The sequence below is a fragment of the Rhinolophus ferrumequinum genome, chromosome 2, assembly GCF_004115265.2.
Source record: "Rhinolophus ferrumequinum isolate MPI-CBG mRhiFer1 chromosome 2, mRhiFer1_v1.p, whole genome shotgun sequence".
Classification (NCBI taxonomy): Eukaryota; Metazoa; Chordata; class Mammalia; order Chiroptera; family Rhinolophidae; genus Rhinolophus; species Rhinolophus ferrumequinum.
The window spans coordinates 93520764-93539939 of record NC_046285.1 but is presented as its reverse complement, the minus strand read 5'-3'; the positions used below and the strand labels follow the sequence as shown (position 1 = coordinate 93539939).

Sequence of the window (19176 nt, the reverse complement as noted above, 5' to 3'; positions counted from 1 at the left end):
TGATATCTTTATCAGCTCTGGGTTAGAAGATTCCTTTGAGTAGGATATACGACTCTTCCCTCTTTACTGAAATCTTGGAATTAATTGTCAGTCAGAAGCTTATGATATTCAATATTCTGTAAGCATATTTCATATAATAAGCTCATGTTCAGTATGCTTACATATCATTCTGTTTTTCCATTTAAATAATTTGAGCTTGTTTTTCTTTTCCACCTTTGTTCTAGTCAGAATTCTCCACTGAGTCTAGGTGCCTGGGTTCCGATGCACATATTTTCTACAGTACATTCTGTGACCTCATTGTATCTCTTCTCTGATGTCATAAATATCTTGGGTCAGTAGACCCTTTATTTCATTTTAAACATAAGTAATTTTTAGCCTCCTCATGTTTCTCTGTTTATCAGAGACCACGGGGCCCTCACGTCAGTCACTTGTCCCTGTATCTGTAACTCCCACTGTTGCTCTAGCCATTCACAGCTGTGCTTCTTGACATGGTAGTCAGCCGTCCCTATTTTATCTTTCTCACCTCCAACACTCGACACAGCCAGCGGTGACCAGGCATCCATCCCTTCAACTCCGGTGCATGCGCTCTTTGCTACATTGTCAAATCCATCTGACACTTTTCTGTTCTCCTTAACTTCTCAGTACCGTCTAAGCCTGTTCCCCACTGCCTTCTCCTCACACCATAATTACACTGCCACTTCTCTTTTTCTCTCTGCTGACTCTCACGAAACATCTGGAATTATCATGTAATGGCATGAGTGGGCAGGGTGTCAGGTCAAGTGAGCGAAATGCCTTTCTTCTTTTGACTGAGAGAAAGGCAGACATGCCTTCCTTGTGGGCGACCTTGAGTAAACACTTCATGAAACCATTAAATGGGTCACCTTCGGCTTATGTAATGGACATCACATGACCTGTTAGCCTGATTGCATTATTAGAAAGTCCGGTTTTGGCCAGAAAAATAGCAAATCACTTACACTTTTCTTAGATGATTCCGATAGCCAAGTATTCTTACCAAAAATCAAAGTCTTTCCTCAGCATTTTCCATAAATCACAGTATTTCTAGGTTAAAACAACTGAGTCCCTAAGTATAGTTTTCCTCCAATCTACATTTAGGTCATCTTTATAATTCTGGGTAAAAGACAGAAACTGTATTATTTGGAATGGGAGGCTACTCTAGAATGACCCCCATAATTATAAGCCTTGATCACACACAATTTCCTCATTTATATATGTTAAGCCTAAAATAAGAGTTTGCCTTCTTCAAACACTTTTTGTGTTTGAAAAAACTAGTGAAGATTTAGTTTTATTTAAAGTCTCAGCTAATCCATGCCTGGGATTCTTGTTCTTCAAAATATTTGCTCCCTGGAAAGGTCAGCTGAAGATGGAGCTTTTTCAGGGACTTTGGTGGGCACTTAGGTAATGGGATGGGCGTTAGCAGAGCCCCCCGCTTTCTGGGTGAGGGGGGCCAGGAAAGATGGGTGGGGCTCACGGTGTTCAGAGGGGAAGAACTAGCCTGTAGATTATCGAAGCTTGAGTGCACCTTCATTGGATGCCTGAAGAAAATTTTAAACTGCAGCATCCATAAATGTGCTGCGGCTTGTAGTGGCACATTTGAATGCTTTTGCATCTAAACAAACACATTCACTCTTTGCCTGGTGTGTTAAATTTGAAGGACCCTTGTTCTCTGTGGGAAAGGAACAGACGTTTTCATTATAAAATCCAGTGAAGCAGAAAAATAGCAAAGTGAACAGAAATTTTCATTGACATCCATGATTGAAGTTGCAGTGATAAAAGAAAATTACTAGGTTCAAGAGTAGCTGTGTTTTCATTCTGTTGTATGACACAGGGGATTTTGTCAATACAGAAATAGCTTTTAATCTGTATTAAGGAAGGCTCTGAATGGACCTTAGGTTTTCCTACGGTTTTTTGAGTTATCTTTAAACAGATTTCCAGTATGTTCTTTATTATCAAGTCCATTATTTATTTGTTATTATGTGGGCTTTCTGTTTCATTACTACAGAGATTCACAGTAATTTCTTAGCTTTTACTTGTGGGTATCAGCAGGTATAGACCGATACTTCAGTTGGGTCTGACCTAGAAGCCATCCTTAGACACCAGGTTAGAAAAGTGGGATCAGAATTTTGCAGGAGGAATTTTCAAATAAATAGTTTGTGATAGCACCTTTTGGAAGCCTTAATGTAGTAATTTCCTGCCCCAAATCCTCTTCTTTAGAAGTCCAGAAATTTAATTCTTTCAGCTCTCTCAGGAGTGCTAACCCTTGGCAAATTGGTTTACAATAATGAAAATAAGCCTCGCTTACAAATTTGAGTGGCAATTTCTAAGTTCACAGTGGAGTGGTAAGAGGGAGAGAGTCTCATTTAGCTGGTCTATCCCCATTGAAAAGATCACATGGTCACATGGTTTTTGAAACACAACTCACAGTCTAAAACATTTTTATTGACGCGTTTGATGAACCATGGATACTCATTATATTTTTTATTCAATTAGATATTGTGTCCGTCTTCCCTAGATAACGTTGTGGGTACAATGACAGAACTCTAATCCTTTTTTCTGTGTTAACAAAGCCTTAGGAATTTAGGGCGATGTTTTCATACCAGTAAAAGGTTGTGTGAAATTCCAAATACCATATCAAAATTATTTCCTGGCTGGCTAGCTCTTTCATTAAATACCATGATATATAATAATTTTGTCTTTTTCATTCTTTGTCAGCTTCCTTTTGCTCTGTGTGGTTGTGTTATCTTTTTAGGATATGAATTCTTTTTTTTTTTCTTTTTCCTTGAGAAGTTTTGAGCTGGAAAACTCCTGAAATACAGAATGACATTTACTCCTCTGATTATTAGGAGACAACCGCCTTGTCTCCTGAGCTAGGCATTTCAAGTCTAGGCTATGCATGAGAGAATCCAGAAGGGATACTTAATAAGCTCTCGGGGAGCATAGTGTGGCATCAGGAGACAGGTTGGCTGCAGCAGCTGCATCTGGGCATCATGAGCACAGGGGGTGGTAGCTGGTTATCAGCACGGGAGATGGAATGAAGGCGGTGAAACCTCCTCTGCCGACCTCACGAGTGATGAAGGGTCCAGGGGTGTGGGGTCATGATAAGTAGTTGTAGTCGATGAAAAGGAGAGGGGAGAACTGGAAGGTAACAGTGTCTGCACAGGCAGTGGTTTACTGGACTTCAGAATTTTAGAACATTTCTACATGTGACATGATGTGAGGTCCAACTTCAGGAGTTTTGGACAGTGTGAGTGGAGCAGCGGTATAGCGTATGGGGATAGGGACATGAATGAGTGATAGATATTTATTGAGAAAGCAGAAGCAGAGCACAGTGGGAAAAGGGACCTGGATTTTACAACCAATTCGAATTTGGTTCAGCAGTGCCACCATTTGGGGCTCCTCCAAAATGTTGAATGCTGGTTCTTTTCACTTCACTTGCTTCCACATAAGATAGGTTTGTGATCCAAGGAGGAATTGTTTATTGTTCTTTGGGTACATTTCTAGGATTTAATGGTCAGTGGGCACTTAATACTAATCTAGTCTATTTGCTGAGAACAATACTTTCTTAAGTGGGTGTCCAGCAAAGGAATGGGAAAAGTCAACTGAAAAGTCATCACCGAGAGTAGAGGAGGTTGTTAAATACTTAGGCATGGGTGATATATCTGAATGAGAACGTAAGAGCAGAGGGTAGAGAGGATAGTCTGACTTTATAATCAAAATGATTAAAAGATAAGTCAGTGAGAGGGAAAGAACAATTAGTTTAAGACAGAGAGTGAGTGGGACAACAATTGCCATCTCAGCTAGAGGTGGAAAGCTAGAGGAGAAGACTGAATTTAAGGAAGGCAGTGACATTATCGACTATATTCTTTGTATTTAAGGAGGGCACAGCTCACAGTGGCCCATGCAGAGATGGAACCAGCATCTGTGGTGTTATCAGCACCACGCTTTAACCAACTGAGCTAACTGGCCACCCTTATTAACTGTAATCTCTGTGTTGTTTTTTACATCCCCGTGACTATTTTGTTACTACCAATCTCTACTTCTTAATCCCTTCACCTTTTTTCACCCTACTTCCACCTTTCCTTCCTTCTGGCAATCATCAGTTTGTTCTCTCTATCCATGAGTCTGTTTCTGTTTTTTTTGTTCATTTATTTTGTGTAGATTCCGCAGTGAGATCTATATATACTGCCAGGTGGGTACAGACTAAGATCATTGTATAAATTACATAAATGTTTAACCACTATGCTGTACACCTGAAACTAATATAAAATAATATGGAATGTCGACTGTAACTGAAAAAACTAAATACATAATTTTTTTTTTTTTTTAAGAAAGGAAGAAAGTGTTATGGTAGAGGGAACAATGACCGAGGGCTAAGAAGAGACTAATGCTTTGTTGCTATTGACCTTGAAAGAGGAGTTGCAAAAGATTGCTGGAGCAAGGTCAGATGGTAATGAGTTGGAAAGAACAGTCGGGGGTTGGCAAGTGAAGGTCCACAACTCTGTTGAGACGTTTATCTGTGAAAGTACCTCTTCCTTCCTTGATGACAGCCTACCTCACACATAAGTTTCTGGGTATAGTATGTGGAAAAAAATATGCAGTGTATTTTTACCCCTCCGTATAATTTATGGTTTTGGTAATAACAGGTGATTCTCCTGCCTCACAGTGCATCGCCCTGATTGGTATTTTGTTAGCAATTCTGTGGCTTTTTAAAAGCCCATGTGTCACCCTCATTAATTGCATCTTTCAATTCTATCAGGTTATGAATTTTTTAATAACTCAAAAATGAAAAAAAAAAAAAACCTGTTAAGAGAAAGCAGCCAGTGAGGATACTTATAGTTTCAAGAGACAAAACAGAAAATTTAGGATGGTAGCCCTACCGTGTCTGCCTTTCAGCTCATCTCAGAATACAGAAGACTGAACTAGGCTAAAGACAAGTAGGTTTAGGCTTAAAGGAGACCTGCCTTAAGAATCTGCACCCAAATTAATCACACACTTGTAAATACAAATTGTAATACGAGATCTACAAAAAGAGAAATGGGGGAAGAAGGGCTATTTGAACGCTAGTGACACTCCTCTCAATGATTACAATGTGTGTTATGCTGACAGCATAGAGAACTACGGATGCAATCTTCTCAGGATATTCAGACTTACTGTTTATTTCTCTGTGTAGGCCTGCATCTTGCGATTCAGATTTTTCCCCATAACCTCGGCCTGTCCACATTCAACTCATCTCTCCTTGAAAGATATTCCTGATCTCTAAAATTTAATATTAGGCTAGTATTGCCCAATGGCGGCCTCTTGCTAGCCCCCATGAGCGCTTGGAATTTGGCTATTCCAAACTGACATGTGCTATAACTAGAAAATGCACTCCAGATATCAAAGAATTGGTCTGGAGGGAAAAAGGATCTAGACTATCTCAGCAGTACTTTTTTTTCACCTTGATTATATGTTGAAATGATAAAATTTAGGATACACTGGGTTAAATAAATTGTATTACTAAAATTAATTTTACCCATTTCCTTTCACTCTTCGAATGGGGCTGCCAGGAATTTAAAACTACCTCTGTGGCCCGCATTCTAGTTCCATTGGACTGTGTGCTCTTGTGGTGTGGGACTCTCTGTCTCAGTTCTTTTGTATCCTTCATGGAAGTGGGTACAGAGTGGTGTTCAGCAACACCGAGTGGTAGCAGAAATGGTCTCTTGAAATCAGGCCACATTGTGTTACGTTTTGATTTTTATTCCTGTCCCTCATCCTATGTGAACCTCTGTGACCAGAGGCCTTGTTAGCCTCAGCTTTTCATAGAGGGAAATCACTACATTCTCCTGAGTCAGCGTCTTGTTTTCTGCCCTCTGGCTTCGAACTCTTTCTACCCTCCCCACCCTCCCCATTTTTTTGTTTGTTTGTTTGTTTTTGTTTTTGTTTTTTAAAATATTCTATGATTAAAGAAAGAAAAGACAAAACAGGACCACCTTGGCTCTTAGGGATGTGTGAAAAGGCGCTCAATCCTTAAGATGGTACCAAAGTGACAAATCTATAGGACAGGGCACACGTTTATGGAAGGAAGGCATGAAAGATTTGATTTTGATTTTTAAAAAGTACAAGCCACATAAAGTGCTTAGGTTAGTCAAGTTCATGAAGACAGAGAGTAGGATGCCGGTCGCCAGGGGATTGGAGGAGAGGGAAATCGGGACTTGTTTAATGGGTTTAGAGTTTCAGTTTTGCAAGATGAAAAGAGACCAGTTGCACAACATTATGAATGTACTTAACACTACTGAACCATATACTTAAAAATGGTTAAGACAGTAAATTGTGTTACGTGGTAAGTTGTTTTACCACAAAAGAAAAAAACAAGCCATCTAAAAAATGTTTCATAATGCAACAACCTGTAACTTAAAAAAAAAAAAAATCCAAAAAAACCCAAAAAACCTTTAGTAACATTAGTTATAGTGGATTATGCTAAGTAGACCCTTGCTACCTGAAGGAACAGTTGAATGGAGTCGCTTGGGAGCTTGTTAGAAAGGCAGCATTGGTCCCACCTTAGACATGTCCAATTAGAGACTACGTTTTAACAAGATCCCCAGGTGGTTCAAGTACACGTTAAAGCTTGAGAAGCCCTGCTGTAAACATCATCTCTCAAAGCGTGGTCCATGAACCACCTGAATCAAGAGTCCCCTGAGGAGGTCTGTTTTCAGGCCCATCCTAGCCACTTAGATCAGGTCCCGTGCTGGAGGGAGGTAGGGTCTGCAGTCGGATGAAGCACCCGGGATGACTCTGAAGCACATTCAAGTTTGAGAACCCCCTAAGCTGGGGAGACTTAACAACCATTATTGTCATAATTACGCCTTGTAACTGATGCTGAAACTATTACAAATATGAGTAACAGAAAAGGCCCATTATTGATCAAAGCAAGAACGTGAGTAATAATGCAGTAAAAAAAGGCAACAGTAAAAGCACCTAGAACTTAACAATTAACTAATCTTGTGTTGGTGGATGAGGAAACCATGATTCAGAATTTGTGGACTGTTGTAGCACTTTACTGGGGTAGTGAGCATTACAATGGACCAGTCTGGTTTTGTTATCAGCCATGCAGAAATCCTATCAGGCCTGAGACGCTTCGATGGTCAAAAGGGAATTGAAAGCATTTCAATTTCTAAGGCAAGGTTAAACTTGGAAAGCAAAGAATTTCCTTTACTATCAATATATCAATATATGTGTGATTATGCCGAAATTCTTGAAGTTTTTAAAAGAATGTAAGTGCCACACAAATTAGGGTAAAAGACTTGCCAAGAAAATCTAAAACCAAGCTTTGTCTAGATGCCATAGAAGAGAAGCCCAGGTTAGTAGGCTTTTTTAACCCTAGTTCTTTTCAGCTTCAGTCATTTCATGGACATCCTTTTGAAGGCCAGGATGTTGATGTGGATGCAAATACTTATGTCCCTATTACATAAAAGTTTGTATGGAGGCTTCCATATGGAGGCTACATTTTTTTAAAGTAGACTTTACTTTTTTAACGTTTTAGATTTATAGAAAAATTGAGAGGATACTTCAGAGAGTTTCCATATACCCACCCCACCACCACCACCACCACCACCACCACCACCACCACCACCATCACCATCATGTACATACACACTGAGTTTCCTGTTATTCACATCTTACATTAATATGGTACATTTGGAAGGAAGACCATAGAGGTAAAGCACCCTTTTCATCATATATCAAGGGCACATATTACCAATGTGATATGTCAGTGTTGATATTGACCTTGATGACCCAGCTGGGGTTGATTTCTCAGGTTTCTCCACTGTGAAGTTACACTTTTTACCCCATTCATACTGTACTCGCTGGAAGGAAGTTACTATACATAGCCCATAGTGAAGGAGCAGACAGTTAAGTTTCACCTCCTCAAAGGCAGAGTATCTACATAAACTATTTAGAATTCTTCTGCACAGGAGATTTGTCTCTTTTCCACCAATTTATTTATTTACTTATTCAGTCATTTGGATTTATGGATATTTATTTTATATTTGGAGTTCTAATCCAATACTATTTTGTGTCTGATACAACTCAAATGAAAGTATTCCAGCTTTGGCCATTGGGAGCGCTTTCAGTTGGTTCCTGTGCTCATTTGACATTCCTTTTTTTTTTCCCTTCTTGTAACAAGATGCTCCAGACTCATCTTGTATATTTTCTGCCCCAATCATCCTAGAATCAGCTACTTCTCCACAGAGCCCTGATACCTTTAATTGGAGAATAATTTTAAAAACTGAGGTCTGGACTCCTGGCGTGCTCCTTTCTGCTGGAATGTCTTTGCTCTTAGGCCCTCTCAACTGACAGCATGAAGCAATATATTTATGTACACTCATGCTTGTATTATACATTACATATTTCTATAGCTAATTATCTGTATCTATATTAAGCCAAATATGAGTTCATCTTGTCTCCAACTTTCATGTATCACCCTGTGGATCATTCTAACTCCTCCCCTTGCTTATCTGTAAATTCCCACTCCAACAGTGAATGGGAAACCTGGCTCCCACCAAGGTACCATCCATTTACTTAATTGTTCAATTTCCATACATTTGCAAGCAGTATCAGAATTAACTCATACCTATGTGAGGCTTTTTGAAAGCTGTAAGATTGCTTACAAACATTAATTTTGTTCCTATAGATAGATAGATAGATAGAGCAAAGGAGAGGTGTGTGTGTGTGTGTGTGTGTGTGTATACATATATATATATATATATTTACATACATATATATCTCCTTTGCACTATATATATCATTTTAAGACCTTTGTTATGCAAAGCCTTGCTCAAACGCTCTTTATGCCTTGTATTCAACCTGCCATTTATGTATGTATGTATGTGAGGCTGGGCTCCATTCTCTTTAATAAACTAGAGAGGATTTAAGTGAAACTTTCAGTTTTCACTTATTTTGCCTTTACTTTATCTTCATCCGCTTAGTTTCTGTCATTTGGCAGATAGTTCTGATCTTAAGAACGCCATCTGTCTGTTTTCACTATTATCTGATAACAGTTACCGTGAAATGTTGATGACAACTTCAGTCACTTCTTAAAACGACTCATTCACCCTCAGCTCCTCTTTAAGAACCCAGTAACTACCCACCCACTTTCTGAAGCAAAAAACATAACTTTTATGACTCGGAAAGTTTGTTGAGAAATATTTTGGCTGTTTCTGTGAGTATTCGTTCCATCTCTTGAGCACAAATGCTTCCCAGAAAAATTTTCCAGCCTATTTATTAACATGTGGAAGTTACAAAATATTAGTATGTAAGCAGTAAACTCAAGGAAAAGAATGTTTGTGAAATAAGACTCTGAAATAGTAAAATGAAAAAGTTGCCTGAGTAAACATTCGCCCACAGTTCTCGTTCTGCTATGCACGTGTGTAGTAGTATGTGTCAATAAAAACATAATCTGTGAAACCGTAGTGGTTGATGAATGGATACAGGGCATAAAAGATGATAATTCTAATTTATTCAGCACCTTTGTTATGGGCACTGAGTCGAGTGCTTTATGAATATTAACTCGTTGAATTCTCCCAACTCCGCCATTTACAGTGCTTGTGACTTGAGTTGATTTTACAACTTCTCGGTCTCACATTCCTCTCTTACACAGTGAGATCATTGTGGCTGGCCCACTGTTTGGTTCTGAGCATGCTGTGTGAAATGACGCACACAAAGTATGTAAGGCATTGCCAGGCACGGAGTCCAGAATTATCAGACATCTTATCTTCGAGAGCGAGATCTGGGCCTGGAGCGTAACATGAAGGAAACTGAGGCTTTGCTATTTTTCAGGAATTCCATTGCTAGAACATTCTTACCCCTGCTCCCTCCCCACCCCTCTTCCTGAATCGCCTTTAACTCTTTAAAGACAAGGAAGGGAGGATGCACCTAACACAAAGACCGCAGACATTTCTAGTCAGCACACTTTAGTCCTGGTGAATTCATAGAAACTATGTTTATTCATCTGAGATCTCTGTGCCTTAAAGCACCTATACATGGTTCTGGAATCTTCTCATCAGTCTAGTCAGTACCACTCTGACTCTCATGACTTGAGTAGTCTCCATGGTGAGAAATTTTGCTCTATCTCCTGACACCCTTTCCGCTTCCCATTTCTCCTGTGCAGGGATTCGTGGTCCCTTTGGCTTTAGTTGTAGGGCCTTCTACTTTTATTTCTACCTTCCTGCTGGCATTATCTGTCCTTTGAAAAGGCAACATGAGGAAATTAAAAACTACATTCCCATCTTTGAATTTTTCTTGCCTGTTTAATATTCATTCCCACTTCTGCTTTTCTGAAACAATCCCACATTTTCTGTTCACGGTGACAGTGTGCTCAGACGGAAATACTGGTGGGGATTCCCTGGCAGCTCATTGTGGTCCGGTAACATGGTGATGGCATAGAGGATGTAGATAATGCGAATACTGTGCCAACCATGTAAAACAGCAAAGCTTCATTAGGGCCGAAAAAACCCTCATCCCTTGGTGTGTTCCTCCTGTTTCCTGCCTGGAACTTGGACGTGAAGTCTTAAGTTTCTGTGGTCATTTTGTGAGCACAAAACAGGAGGACAAAAGCCAACTTGCTAACGATGGCAGTACAGAAAGATAGGAATACCCTCGTCCCCGAGAGCATTATCGAATTTCTGCACCCACCCCAGCCTCAATGCCAGACTTCTTACAGGAGAGAAAGAATCCCATCCTGTCTTTAAGCCACTGTACATCATGTGGTCTAGTCTGTACAGCAGAATGGATTCCCAGCTGTTTTATATGGCTTGCAAGCTAACTTAAGTCTAGTTTTATTGTCAAAACAACTGCATTATAGATTATAACATTAAAGCACTTCATAAACTGAAAGTGAGTCTACTTTAAAAAGAAAACCAAAGGGAATTGCCAAATAAACCATTTGGGCCGAAGTTTAAATGACAGTGAGTTGAGTTACCATTCTTGGGTGGAGGGCCTGGAGACCCAGGTTTTTAGGCCAGTTCCACCACCAGTCGGCTCTGTGGGCGAGCTGCTGACCTGGGCTCTTTTCCTCCCGTCTGCAAAAGGAGGTAATTGGAGCGAGATAGTCCTCTCAAAACCACCAAAGAGCCATTGGATTGAGGCCTGCAGAGGCCCAGCTGAATTAGAAATCATCGTTGACCTTGCCAAGACATTTTAGTCTAAAAGCCAAACACAGATCTTGTTCATTAGCTTTGAACATTTTCGTTCAATTGGAGACACACGCACACACACACACACACACACACGCACGCACACACAGAGAGCGATAAATTGTGAATTTTTAAAAGAAGAAACCAGGTTGTATGGTTATTGTTAAATATGCACAGTATATACACGCACACGCACGCATGCACGCACACACAGAGAGAGCAATAAATTGTGAATTTTAAAAACAAGAAACCAGGTTGTATGGTTATTGTTAAATATGCACAGTTTACATCGATGAATTTATCCACTAGGATTAAATGGAGCCAAATTTTCTCAAGTTTGGCATAAACAGGAACATAATTTCTCATTATGATACTTAATTTATTTTGTTGTTTTTTTTTGTTTTTTTCACTTGAATTCTGTTAAGAATTTTTATTACCTGAAGGATCAAACCAAATAAACAGAAGGATTGTTTTAAAAGTAAAAGGACACACAGTTCCGTATGGAAATTCCAGGTGCATACTATCATATTTTTTTTAATTAAACTATTTTTAGAGCAATTTTAGGTTCATGAAAAAATTGAGTGAAACGTACAGAGAGTTCCCATATATTCCCTGTTGTATCATAGATTTTTAAGAATAATTCTTTTAGAATTAAAAAGAGAGAAAACATAAATCATATTAAGCCAAGCCAGTTTGTGAGAAAGGGTCCATTATATTGTTACCACTACTCTTGAACTCTTTATTAAAAAATTTTAACTGATTTTTGTGGTTTAATTGCTTAAAATTTCTGATGTAGCATTCTAGTATGTTTTATCAATTTTGAAGTAATGTAAGCAAGGCTGTAAAAGCCAGTCGTCGCTAAATTTTATTTTAATGTTAGAGTTTTCTATTTAATGTAATGAGTTTTCTATTTTGCCATTAGTCCTGAGGGCTTATTAAATAACCAGTATTAATCCTTTATAAAAGCAATCTCCTTTGCAGGGGTATATATTTCTTGGCTATGTGGAATATTAGAAACCTAAGAGCATCTTTACAATACTAAATGGAATGTCTGTTATTTTGCAAGTTTAAAAAAATTCAAACATCCTTTTATAAATTAATGCAATACGTGTTCTTTTGATGAACATTAGATTTTACTGAGGCGAATATCTTTCAGTGACTTTAGCTTTGCATTGAACTCTAGTCCTCAGAAGATTAGTTTAAGGGACAATAAAATAAGACACATGTTGTGTGGCAGCTAATACCCAGTTTTGCCATAAGAACTCTTTTCAGGCCAAGGTTGAGAGTATCCTATATCTGCTTCTGATAATCTCATGAACTGATTTAACAGCTTCAGTCCAGGCCTGTAGTCTTTCCAATAATTACTTGTAAAATAGAAAACCATCATTGAGTATTTCAAACATTTGTAACTAGGGCAATATGGTTTGACTGAGCAATGCTAAGAAATGAAGCAGGCATCTTCATGCCATGGGTGCCTTCCGGCTTCCTGTGGCTTGGAAAATTGGGATGCTTCAAGTATCCGGTATTCCTGCTAACAGCTCCAGTGGATTGTCTGTCCTGAGAAACTATGCACAGTCCACCTGGGGAATGTGTATTGGTTTTGGATGAGATTAGTTTTATTGTCCATTGTCCATCTCATCTGGGTTTTAATTTTTTGTTGTTTCATAGTTTTCTATGTAAAAGAAACAAATGTGACATCCTTGCGTTACGATGTTATGTCTTTCCTTATGGTTTGTATCTTAATGTTTATCTCTGGTCATTATCTCTTGAGGGTGGGTGGCCTTAGACAGGTTTATTGGCAGGTATTTCTCACCTAGGAAGTGAGCTTTATATTATAAACAACACAGCAGTTGTGGAGATGAGATGCAGTGATGCCCGTGGAGCACCCGCAACTGCCATGGAGTAGGTGTCCAGGATCCTGGGTTCCTTCCCCAACAAGAACCACCCACAACTTCTGGGGGTGCTGTGTCTCAGAAATCTTGCATTCTCTGGAACTTACAGTACAATACTGTGGGTATGCACGCTTGTCTTAAAGACTTAAGGAATCCATCACAAGATGAGAGGTTCTTTATCCCCTATGATATGCTTAGATTTTTATCTAAATATTATTTATTAAAATAAGTACTTACATATCATGAGACATCTTGCGTGTGTGAGGTACAAACAAACTAAAGCTTAAATGCCTTTACTGGAAAAGAGTTTTAAAGAACCCTGTTATGTAAAGGGAATGAAAAATTTTTTTCCCCTTTCTCCGGCCTTTTATCGCTTTTTATGTTATATTTCAGAAAATTTCATGTAGCATACTGTGAAAGAAAAAAGATTCTTATTTTTGCTCGTGAGTGGACAACTTCTCTTCCGTGTTTACTTGCAGTCACTGGTTGAAATCTGGTCTTGCATGTTTTGCGAAGGATTGCAGTGCCTACCTCCGTTGGCCGCCCGCTTTCATGGTCTCACTATGCTATTCCATCCTTCAGTTGATTAAAGTGTTGAACTGAAAAACAAACTTGAGCATGTAGTTCCTGTTTAAAATATCTTTTGGCCCATGTTGCCTCCAAAATAGTATCCAAAACCTTAGACTCTGAAATTGGAGGCCAGCATATTTCTTCAGTCTCATTTACTTCTGCACTCTCTTTTCCCCTTGCCCTGTGCTCCAGCCACAGTAGACTTCTGCTTCTTCTACAAATATGCTTTGCCCTTTCTTTTGTCTCTCTTTGCACAGAAGATTCCTTCATTTTGCAGTACCTTTTGCCATCCATCCATCCATCCATCCATCCAGTAAAGTCATGTTTGCCAGAACTGGGCCAGAGATTGGGAGTAGAATGTTAAACAAGACAGAAATTATCCTTATATTTTAGAGCTCCCATTCATTCCTTACGTGGCATACTCCTTCTCATCCACTTAGACTTACCTCTAATGTTGTTTCTACTTTGAGATCCTTCCCAGTGCACCCAAGCAGATTTGTTCGCTATATTGGCCCAGCCCTTTCTTCATTTCTGTTACAGTATTTAACCTCTTCGTTCATCTAGATATTTATTGCCTATTATGTGCAAAATCTGTTAAAACTAGGGATACTATAGTGAACAAGACAAATAAAAATTAGGCTCACAGCTTATGTATTACTTTATAATTATCCAACTTCCACCCTCATGAGAATAAGAGTTCTTATTGGACGCCATGTATATCTGTATATCTGCAGTACCAGCAATGCTAGAAATAATTGGCACGATACACATTTTGTTTAAAAATATCATAAAAGTCTAAGGAACAGTTTTCATAATTGAACTAAACTACATGTGTATGTGTGAGAAATACAAACATGTTTAATGAATATATAGATTTTGTTTGTTTACAAAGTAGAAAAATGCTACATTTTCTATTAGTTTATAAACTGATTGAAGTGTTGAAAAAAGAGGGGTGTGCAATTACTTATTTGATTCTTCTCAAGTGATTGCCTAGGCAATGTCAATCTGTATTTTTTTATCCGTGTTGTAATTGAATGGCAGCTCTTTGTATGATTAACTTTCCAGTCAGGCACTCCTATTAATTAAAGATTCCACTTAAAACATGTAGGAAGTGTTTTCACTATCCAGATTGATGTGGCAAAGAACTGGGCTGCTTAAGGACACAGGACTCAACATTCCAAGGATACTCGTCTTTCTTGTGTTGATTACTTGGTCATTCAAAAAGCTGATTAACTTCTGAGTCCTTTTAGCTTATCCTTCCTTGATGCCATCCCTGTGATAAGATCACTGTGCCCCAATAAAGTCCTGTTCCCCTTCCCCAATAAAAATCTTAACAAAAAGAAAAGATCACTGAGACATAATGACAGGAAGCCATCTCCTCTCTTGCAGTTGGCGAGTTTGTCAGCGATGCCCTCCTCGTTCCCGACAAGTGCAAATTCTTACACCAGGAGAGGATGGATGTTTGTGAAACCCACCTTCACTGGCACACTGTCGCCAAAGAGGTACGAGCCCATACGTTCTTTCTTAAAGTGAAGTTTTCCTAGGGACATGGGTAATGACATTTTAGAGGGTATTTCAAGGCAACAGCTGTGTTGATAAATAAGTTTATTATTATTATTGTTTAAAAAAAACTGAAAAACCTATCCATGAGTATTTTTAAGGAGTCAAAAATAAGGCCTATTTAATTCGACTTATTATATGTCTGTGCCATGTTTTATAAATCAGAAACTATAATCTTATACTCTGTAAACTTTAAAATGTACTTTTTCTTCAAATTATTTTTTATTTACCTATTTTCTTTATCACATACAAAGTTTTAATAATTTAACCTTTTTTTCCTATTATCTATTGGGGAACACAGTGGTAGAACAGGAGGAACTTCTCTAATACCAACATGAAGGCTACAGGGAGTATTCAGTGTGTAAGTTAGGTTATCCAATTTTGTGTTAACCAGACCATGCTACCAACTTCATTTTTCCATAGTGGTGAGTATATGGCATCAACCCTAGCCTTGGCTTACCCCTGAATTTGGCAACGCTGATAAAAGACATAAGATAATTAGCATAAAATGTCACTTTTGATATTACCACCTTCAAAATTTCTTTGTTCTTTTTGATATATTGTGAAGTTTTTCTAGTAGAAGTGGTTTTTTGTTTGTTTGTTTTGTTTTTTGGGTTTGTGTGTGTGCGTGTGTGGTGAGATCAATCTCCTAGAGTTAGGTTCCTTTACCTAGCACTGTGGTTCTCAAATGAGGTCAATTTTGCTCCCCATCCCTCACCAGGAACATGTGACAGTGTCTAGAGACATTTTTGGTTGTCACAATTGGAAGGAGTGGTGCTATGGGCATTGGTTGTCTAGAGGCCAGAGATTCAGCTAAACATTCTTTAGTGAACAGGGCAGTCGCCCCTACTCAAGAATTATGTGGACCAAAATATCAATACTACTGTGGTTGAGAAACTCTGATCTAGCTCAGTGTAAGTTGTATCACAGACTTAAAGCTGTTTGGCAAAATACACCACTTAAATTTTAGCATTAATTTTGACTTTTATATAATAATATAAGTTGCTGTGTAAAATAATGTTTTCTTTCTTTGAAAATGGTTTAAGAGCTTATTGATCTTAAGAAAATAACCAGGCAGTTTAAAGTCCAGGTACCCATCTGATAACCTTATTTTTCATTTCTTCTTGAGTTTTCAAAAAATAAATTTTTGTTACAAAGAAATAAAATGACTCTAATTCCTATGAGGTCAAAAATACATTCTGTAATATTTTCATTGTTTACATATATGTGTTGAATTATTAATGTTTCCTCTGTTACCAGTGGATGCTTTCAAAGCTTTATGGAAATCTAGGTTTGTGCAAATTTAGCAAATCCCAGGAAAGCAAAAAGATATTGAATGAGAAATCTCTAATGACTATATTTTCTGATTTATAGCAGAGAATAATTTCTTCTCTTCCCAGGACTGTTATTCTGGAAGTGAGCCAAGAGTTAGAATTTCTAGAACAAGTCAGGTCCAAGTGAGAGAAACTTCCATCTGTAGTGGAGGTGGAAGTGAGTTGGGGAGCCATCCATCACTGTTTCCTGATACACTAATGCATCCAGAAAGCATTGATTCTCTGATATGTATTCACCAGTGCAGGCTTTTCCTACATCCTATTTCCCAATTACTTTCCGTTCCCATTCTTTTTCTTAATTTCTATAGTATAACAACATATCCTTATAAGGAATCCAGTTAAGCACTAAGAATACCAAGTAGCCTGTGCTAAAGAAACTGTTGGAAATTTCCAACACTCCAAAAGCAAATGATTTTTTCTATTATAAAATTGGTTCTTGGTAAATTGGGTCTCTGTGTTGATTTTTATATTCGAGATTTTCTTACAAAGAAACACGCCTCCTCTACCACCCTCACGGTTTTCCCTTTCCCTTGTCTAGACCTGTAGTGAGAAGAGTACCAACTTGCATGACTACGGCATGCTGCTGCCCTGTGGGATTGACAAGTTCCGAGGGGTGGAGTTTGTATGTTGCCCACTGGCCGAGGAAAGTGACAATATCGATTCAGCCGACGCCGAAGAGGATGACTCCGATGTCTGGTGGGGTGGAGCAGATACAGACTACCCAGATGGGAGGTAAGGTGACCTTTGTGTTCCGGCCCTCACAGATGCTAAAATATCCAGCATAGGGGTTTGTTTTCTCCTATAAATGTGTCTTTATCCTTCTCATTAATCGGATCTCTGCCCACTCCCGCCAAAGTTTGCTTTTAGGGAAAAAAAAAAATCTAACCATGTGGTCCTGTTATGGCTATGGCCTACTGTTTAATTTTAATAGAATTGATCAGCCATCGCTGAGTTAATTTTAATTCTTTTATTTTAATCTCGAGAGTTGGGATCAAAATTATACTGATATTATAGTAGGTCAGTTGTAATTCTACAGAAAATGGAAATCTGAGTGACATGACATTCTTCTTTGATCTATAAGTCGGAAATAGCTTTTTAAACAGTATTTTGGGATTGTTTCATCAATCATTAGCTCAATCTGAAATATTGTTAAGAAAGGTTTGGGTTTGGTTTTCTTGTTTTGTTTTTGTGGATATTTGAGGGGTTTTTTTGTTTTGTTTAATTTTGTTTTTGGCCTTTTATCATCTTTTCCTTTGGAATGAAGTCGGAGGCATCCGTAAATGTTAGATAAAGTTTTTTAACTGTCTTTGATTTCATTATTGTTAAGAAATATATTTTCATCTGTTTTTCTTGGGGATCGTAATCCTATAATTTAGAGATTCTTATTTTTAATTATAAGGCCAACACCTACATTCAGATAATAGAACAATAAAACCAGAATCTTTGGGTTAGAAAGTCCATCTGTTTCCGTCATCAGTTTCATGCCTTATCATCCCCCAAAAGGCGATGATAATTATATGACTTCTCTTCCTTCTGTGTTCTCTCAGATATTCCCTAGTATCACAGATCTCCAAATAGAAGAGTACATCTGAATTGTAAGACTGATAGCTATTAATATAAAATTTTCTGACTTTTATGTAGTCAGGTCCATATTTTTTATAATCTATTTTGTAGAATTTAAAAAATAATGCTACAAAAATTCAGATGTATTTTACAAACATATAAGGATCTAGGTACGTTGAGGAGTCCTAGTTGCCCTTCCTTATCAGGTGATAATGCCAGGCTTCATTTTAGTGGCTATTGCCCAGTTTCATCATGACTCTCTTTTTGTTCATTAAGCTCTTTTGTGTTCTTTACTAAGTTTAGAAAAATCGTGTTCCCTGTAGCAGGCACAAAACTACATAAAACAAACAAAGAAAGAAATTATTAAAAACAAAAGAAAGAAATAATGAAAAGTCAGCTGTATGCTTACAATAATACTTCTTTATAGTTATAAAAGTTTGCAAGTTAAATAGTATAAACTCTTCTTCTCCCAGGGGAGGAAGCATCAGTGAGAACAGGATTTGCCGGTGGGAAAGCTTCTGAGCTTTTCCCCTTGGAATAATTGGTTGTGGTCTGGGCCATGGCCAGTCCCCTCACCTGTGTTCCATGTGCCAGAGGTAGGAAAGTCCATTGGTTTGGGTTTAATCGCCACTTTGTCTGAAAGTTGGAGTTGCCTAGTTCTTAACTGTTTTTGTAGCTTTTTCATATTCTTCCTCAGTCACATCTAGATTTGAAAGTTTCAGTGACTTATTGAACAAGTTTTTGCATGCCAGTGCAACCAGTTTTACACAGGGAAATTTGAAGTTGGACAGCCATTTTCTTTGTTTCAAGTCTATTGGAAACTTGATCACTTCCCATTATTGAATTGACTGTATACTTAGCAAGCAAACCAAAAATAGTGAATAAACCAAGTAAGTTCTATGGCTGCTGTTAAAAACATGCAGAGCTAGCTAGCTGTGTACTTGTAGCCCTGAGTCAAGTTTGGTGACCCGCCATTCGTGACCATTCATATACAATGGACTTTTGTAATTAAAAATAGGTATTATTGCTTTATCCTGAGAGAGATGGGCTTTTACCAAGCCCTCTTTC

General features: G+C 38.2%; 1 protein-coding gene across 6 annotated transcripts in view; it reads left to right on the top strand.

Annotated features, from left to right (window-relative positions):
* The window catches only part of APP (amyloid beta precursor protein), a 245044-nt gene that overhangs the window by 85118 nt on the left and 140750 nt on the right, over positions 1 to 19176 (top strand). For all 6 annotated transcript variants that reach the window (XM_033127085.1, XM_033127076.1, XM_033127069.1 and 3 more), the window contains exons 4-5: positions 15041 to 15153; positions 17084 to 17277. In XM_033127085.1, the coding sequence (XP_032982976.1) occupies positions 15041 to 15153; positions 17084 to 17277 (307 nt within the window). The remainder of the gene's footprint in view (positions 1 to 15040; positions 15154 to 17083; positions 17278 to 19176) is intronic.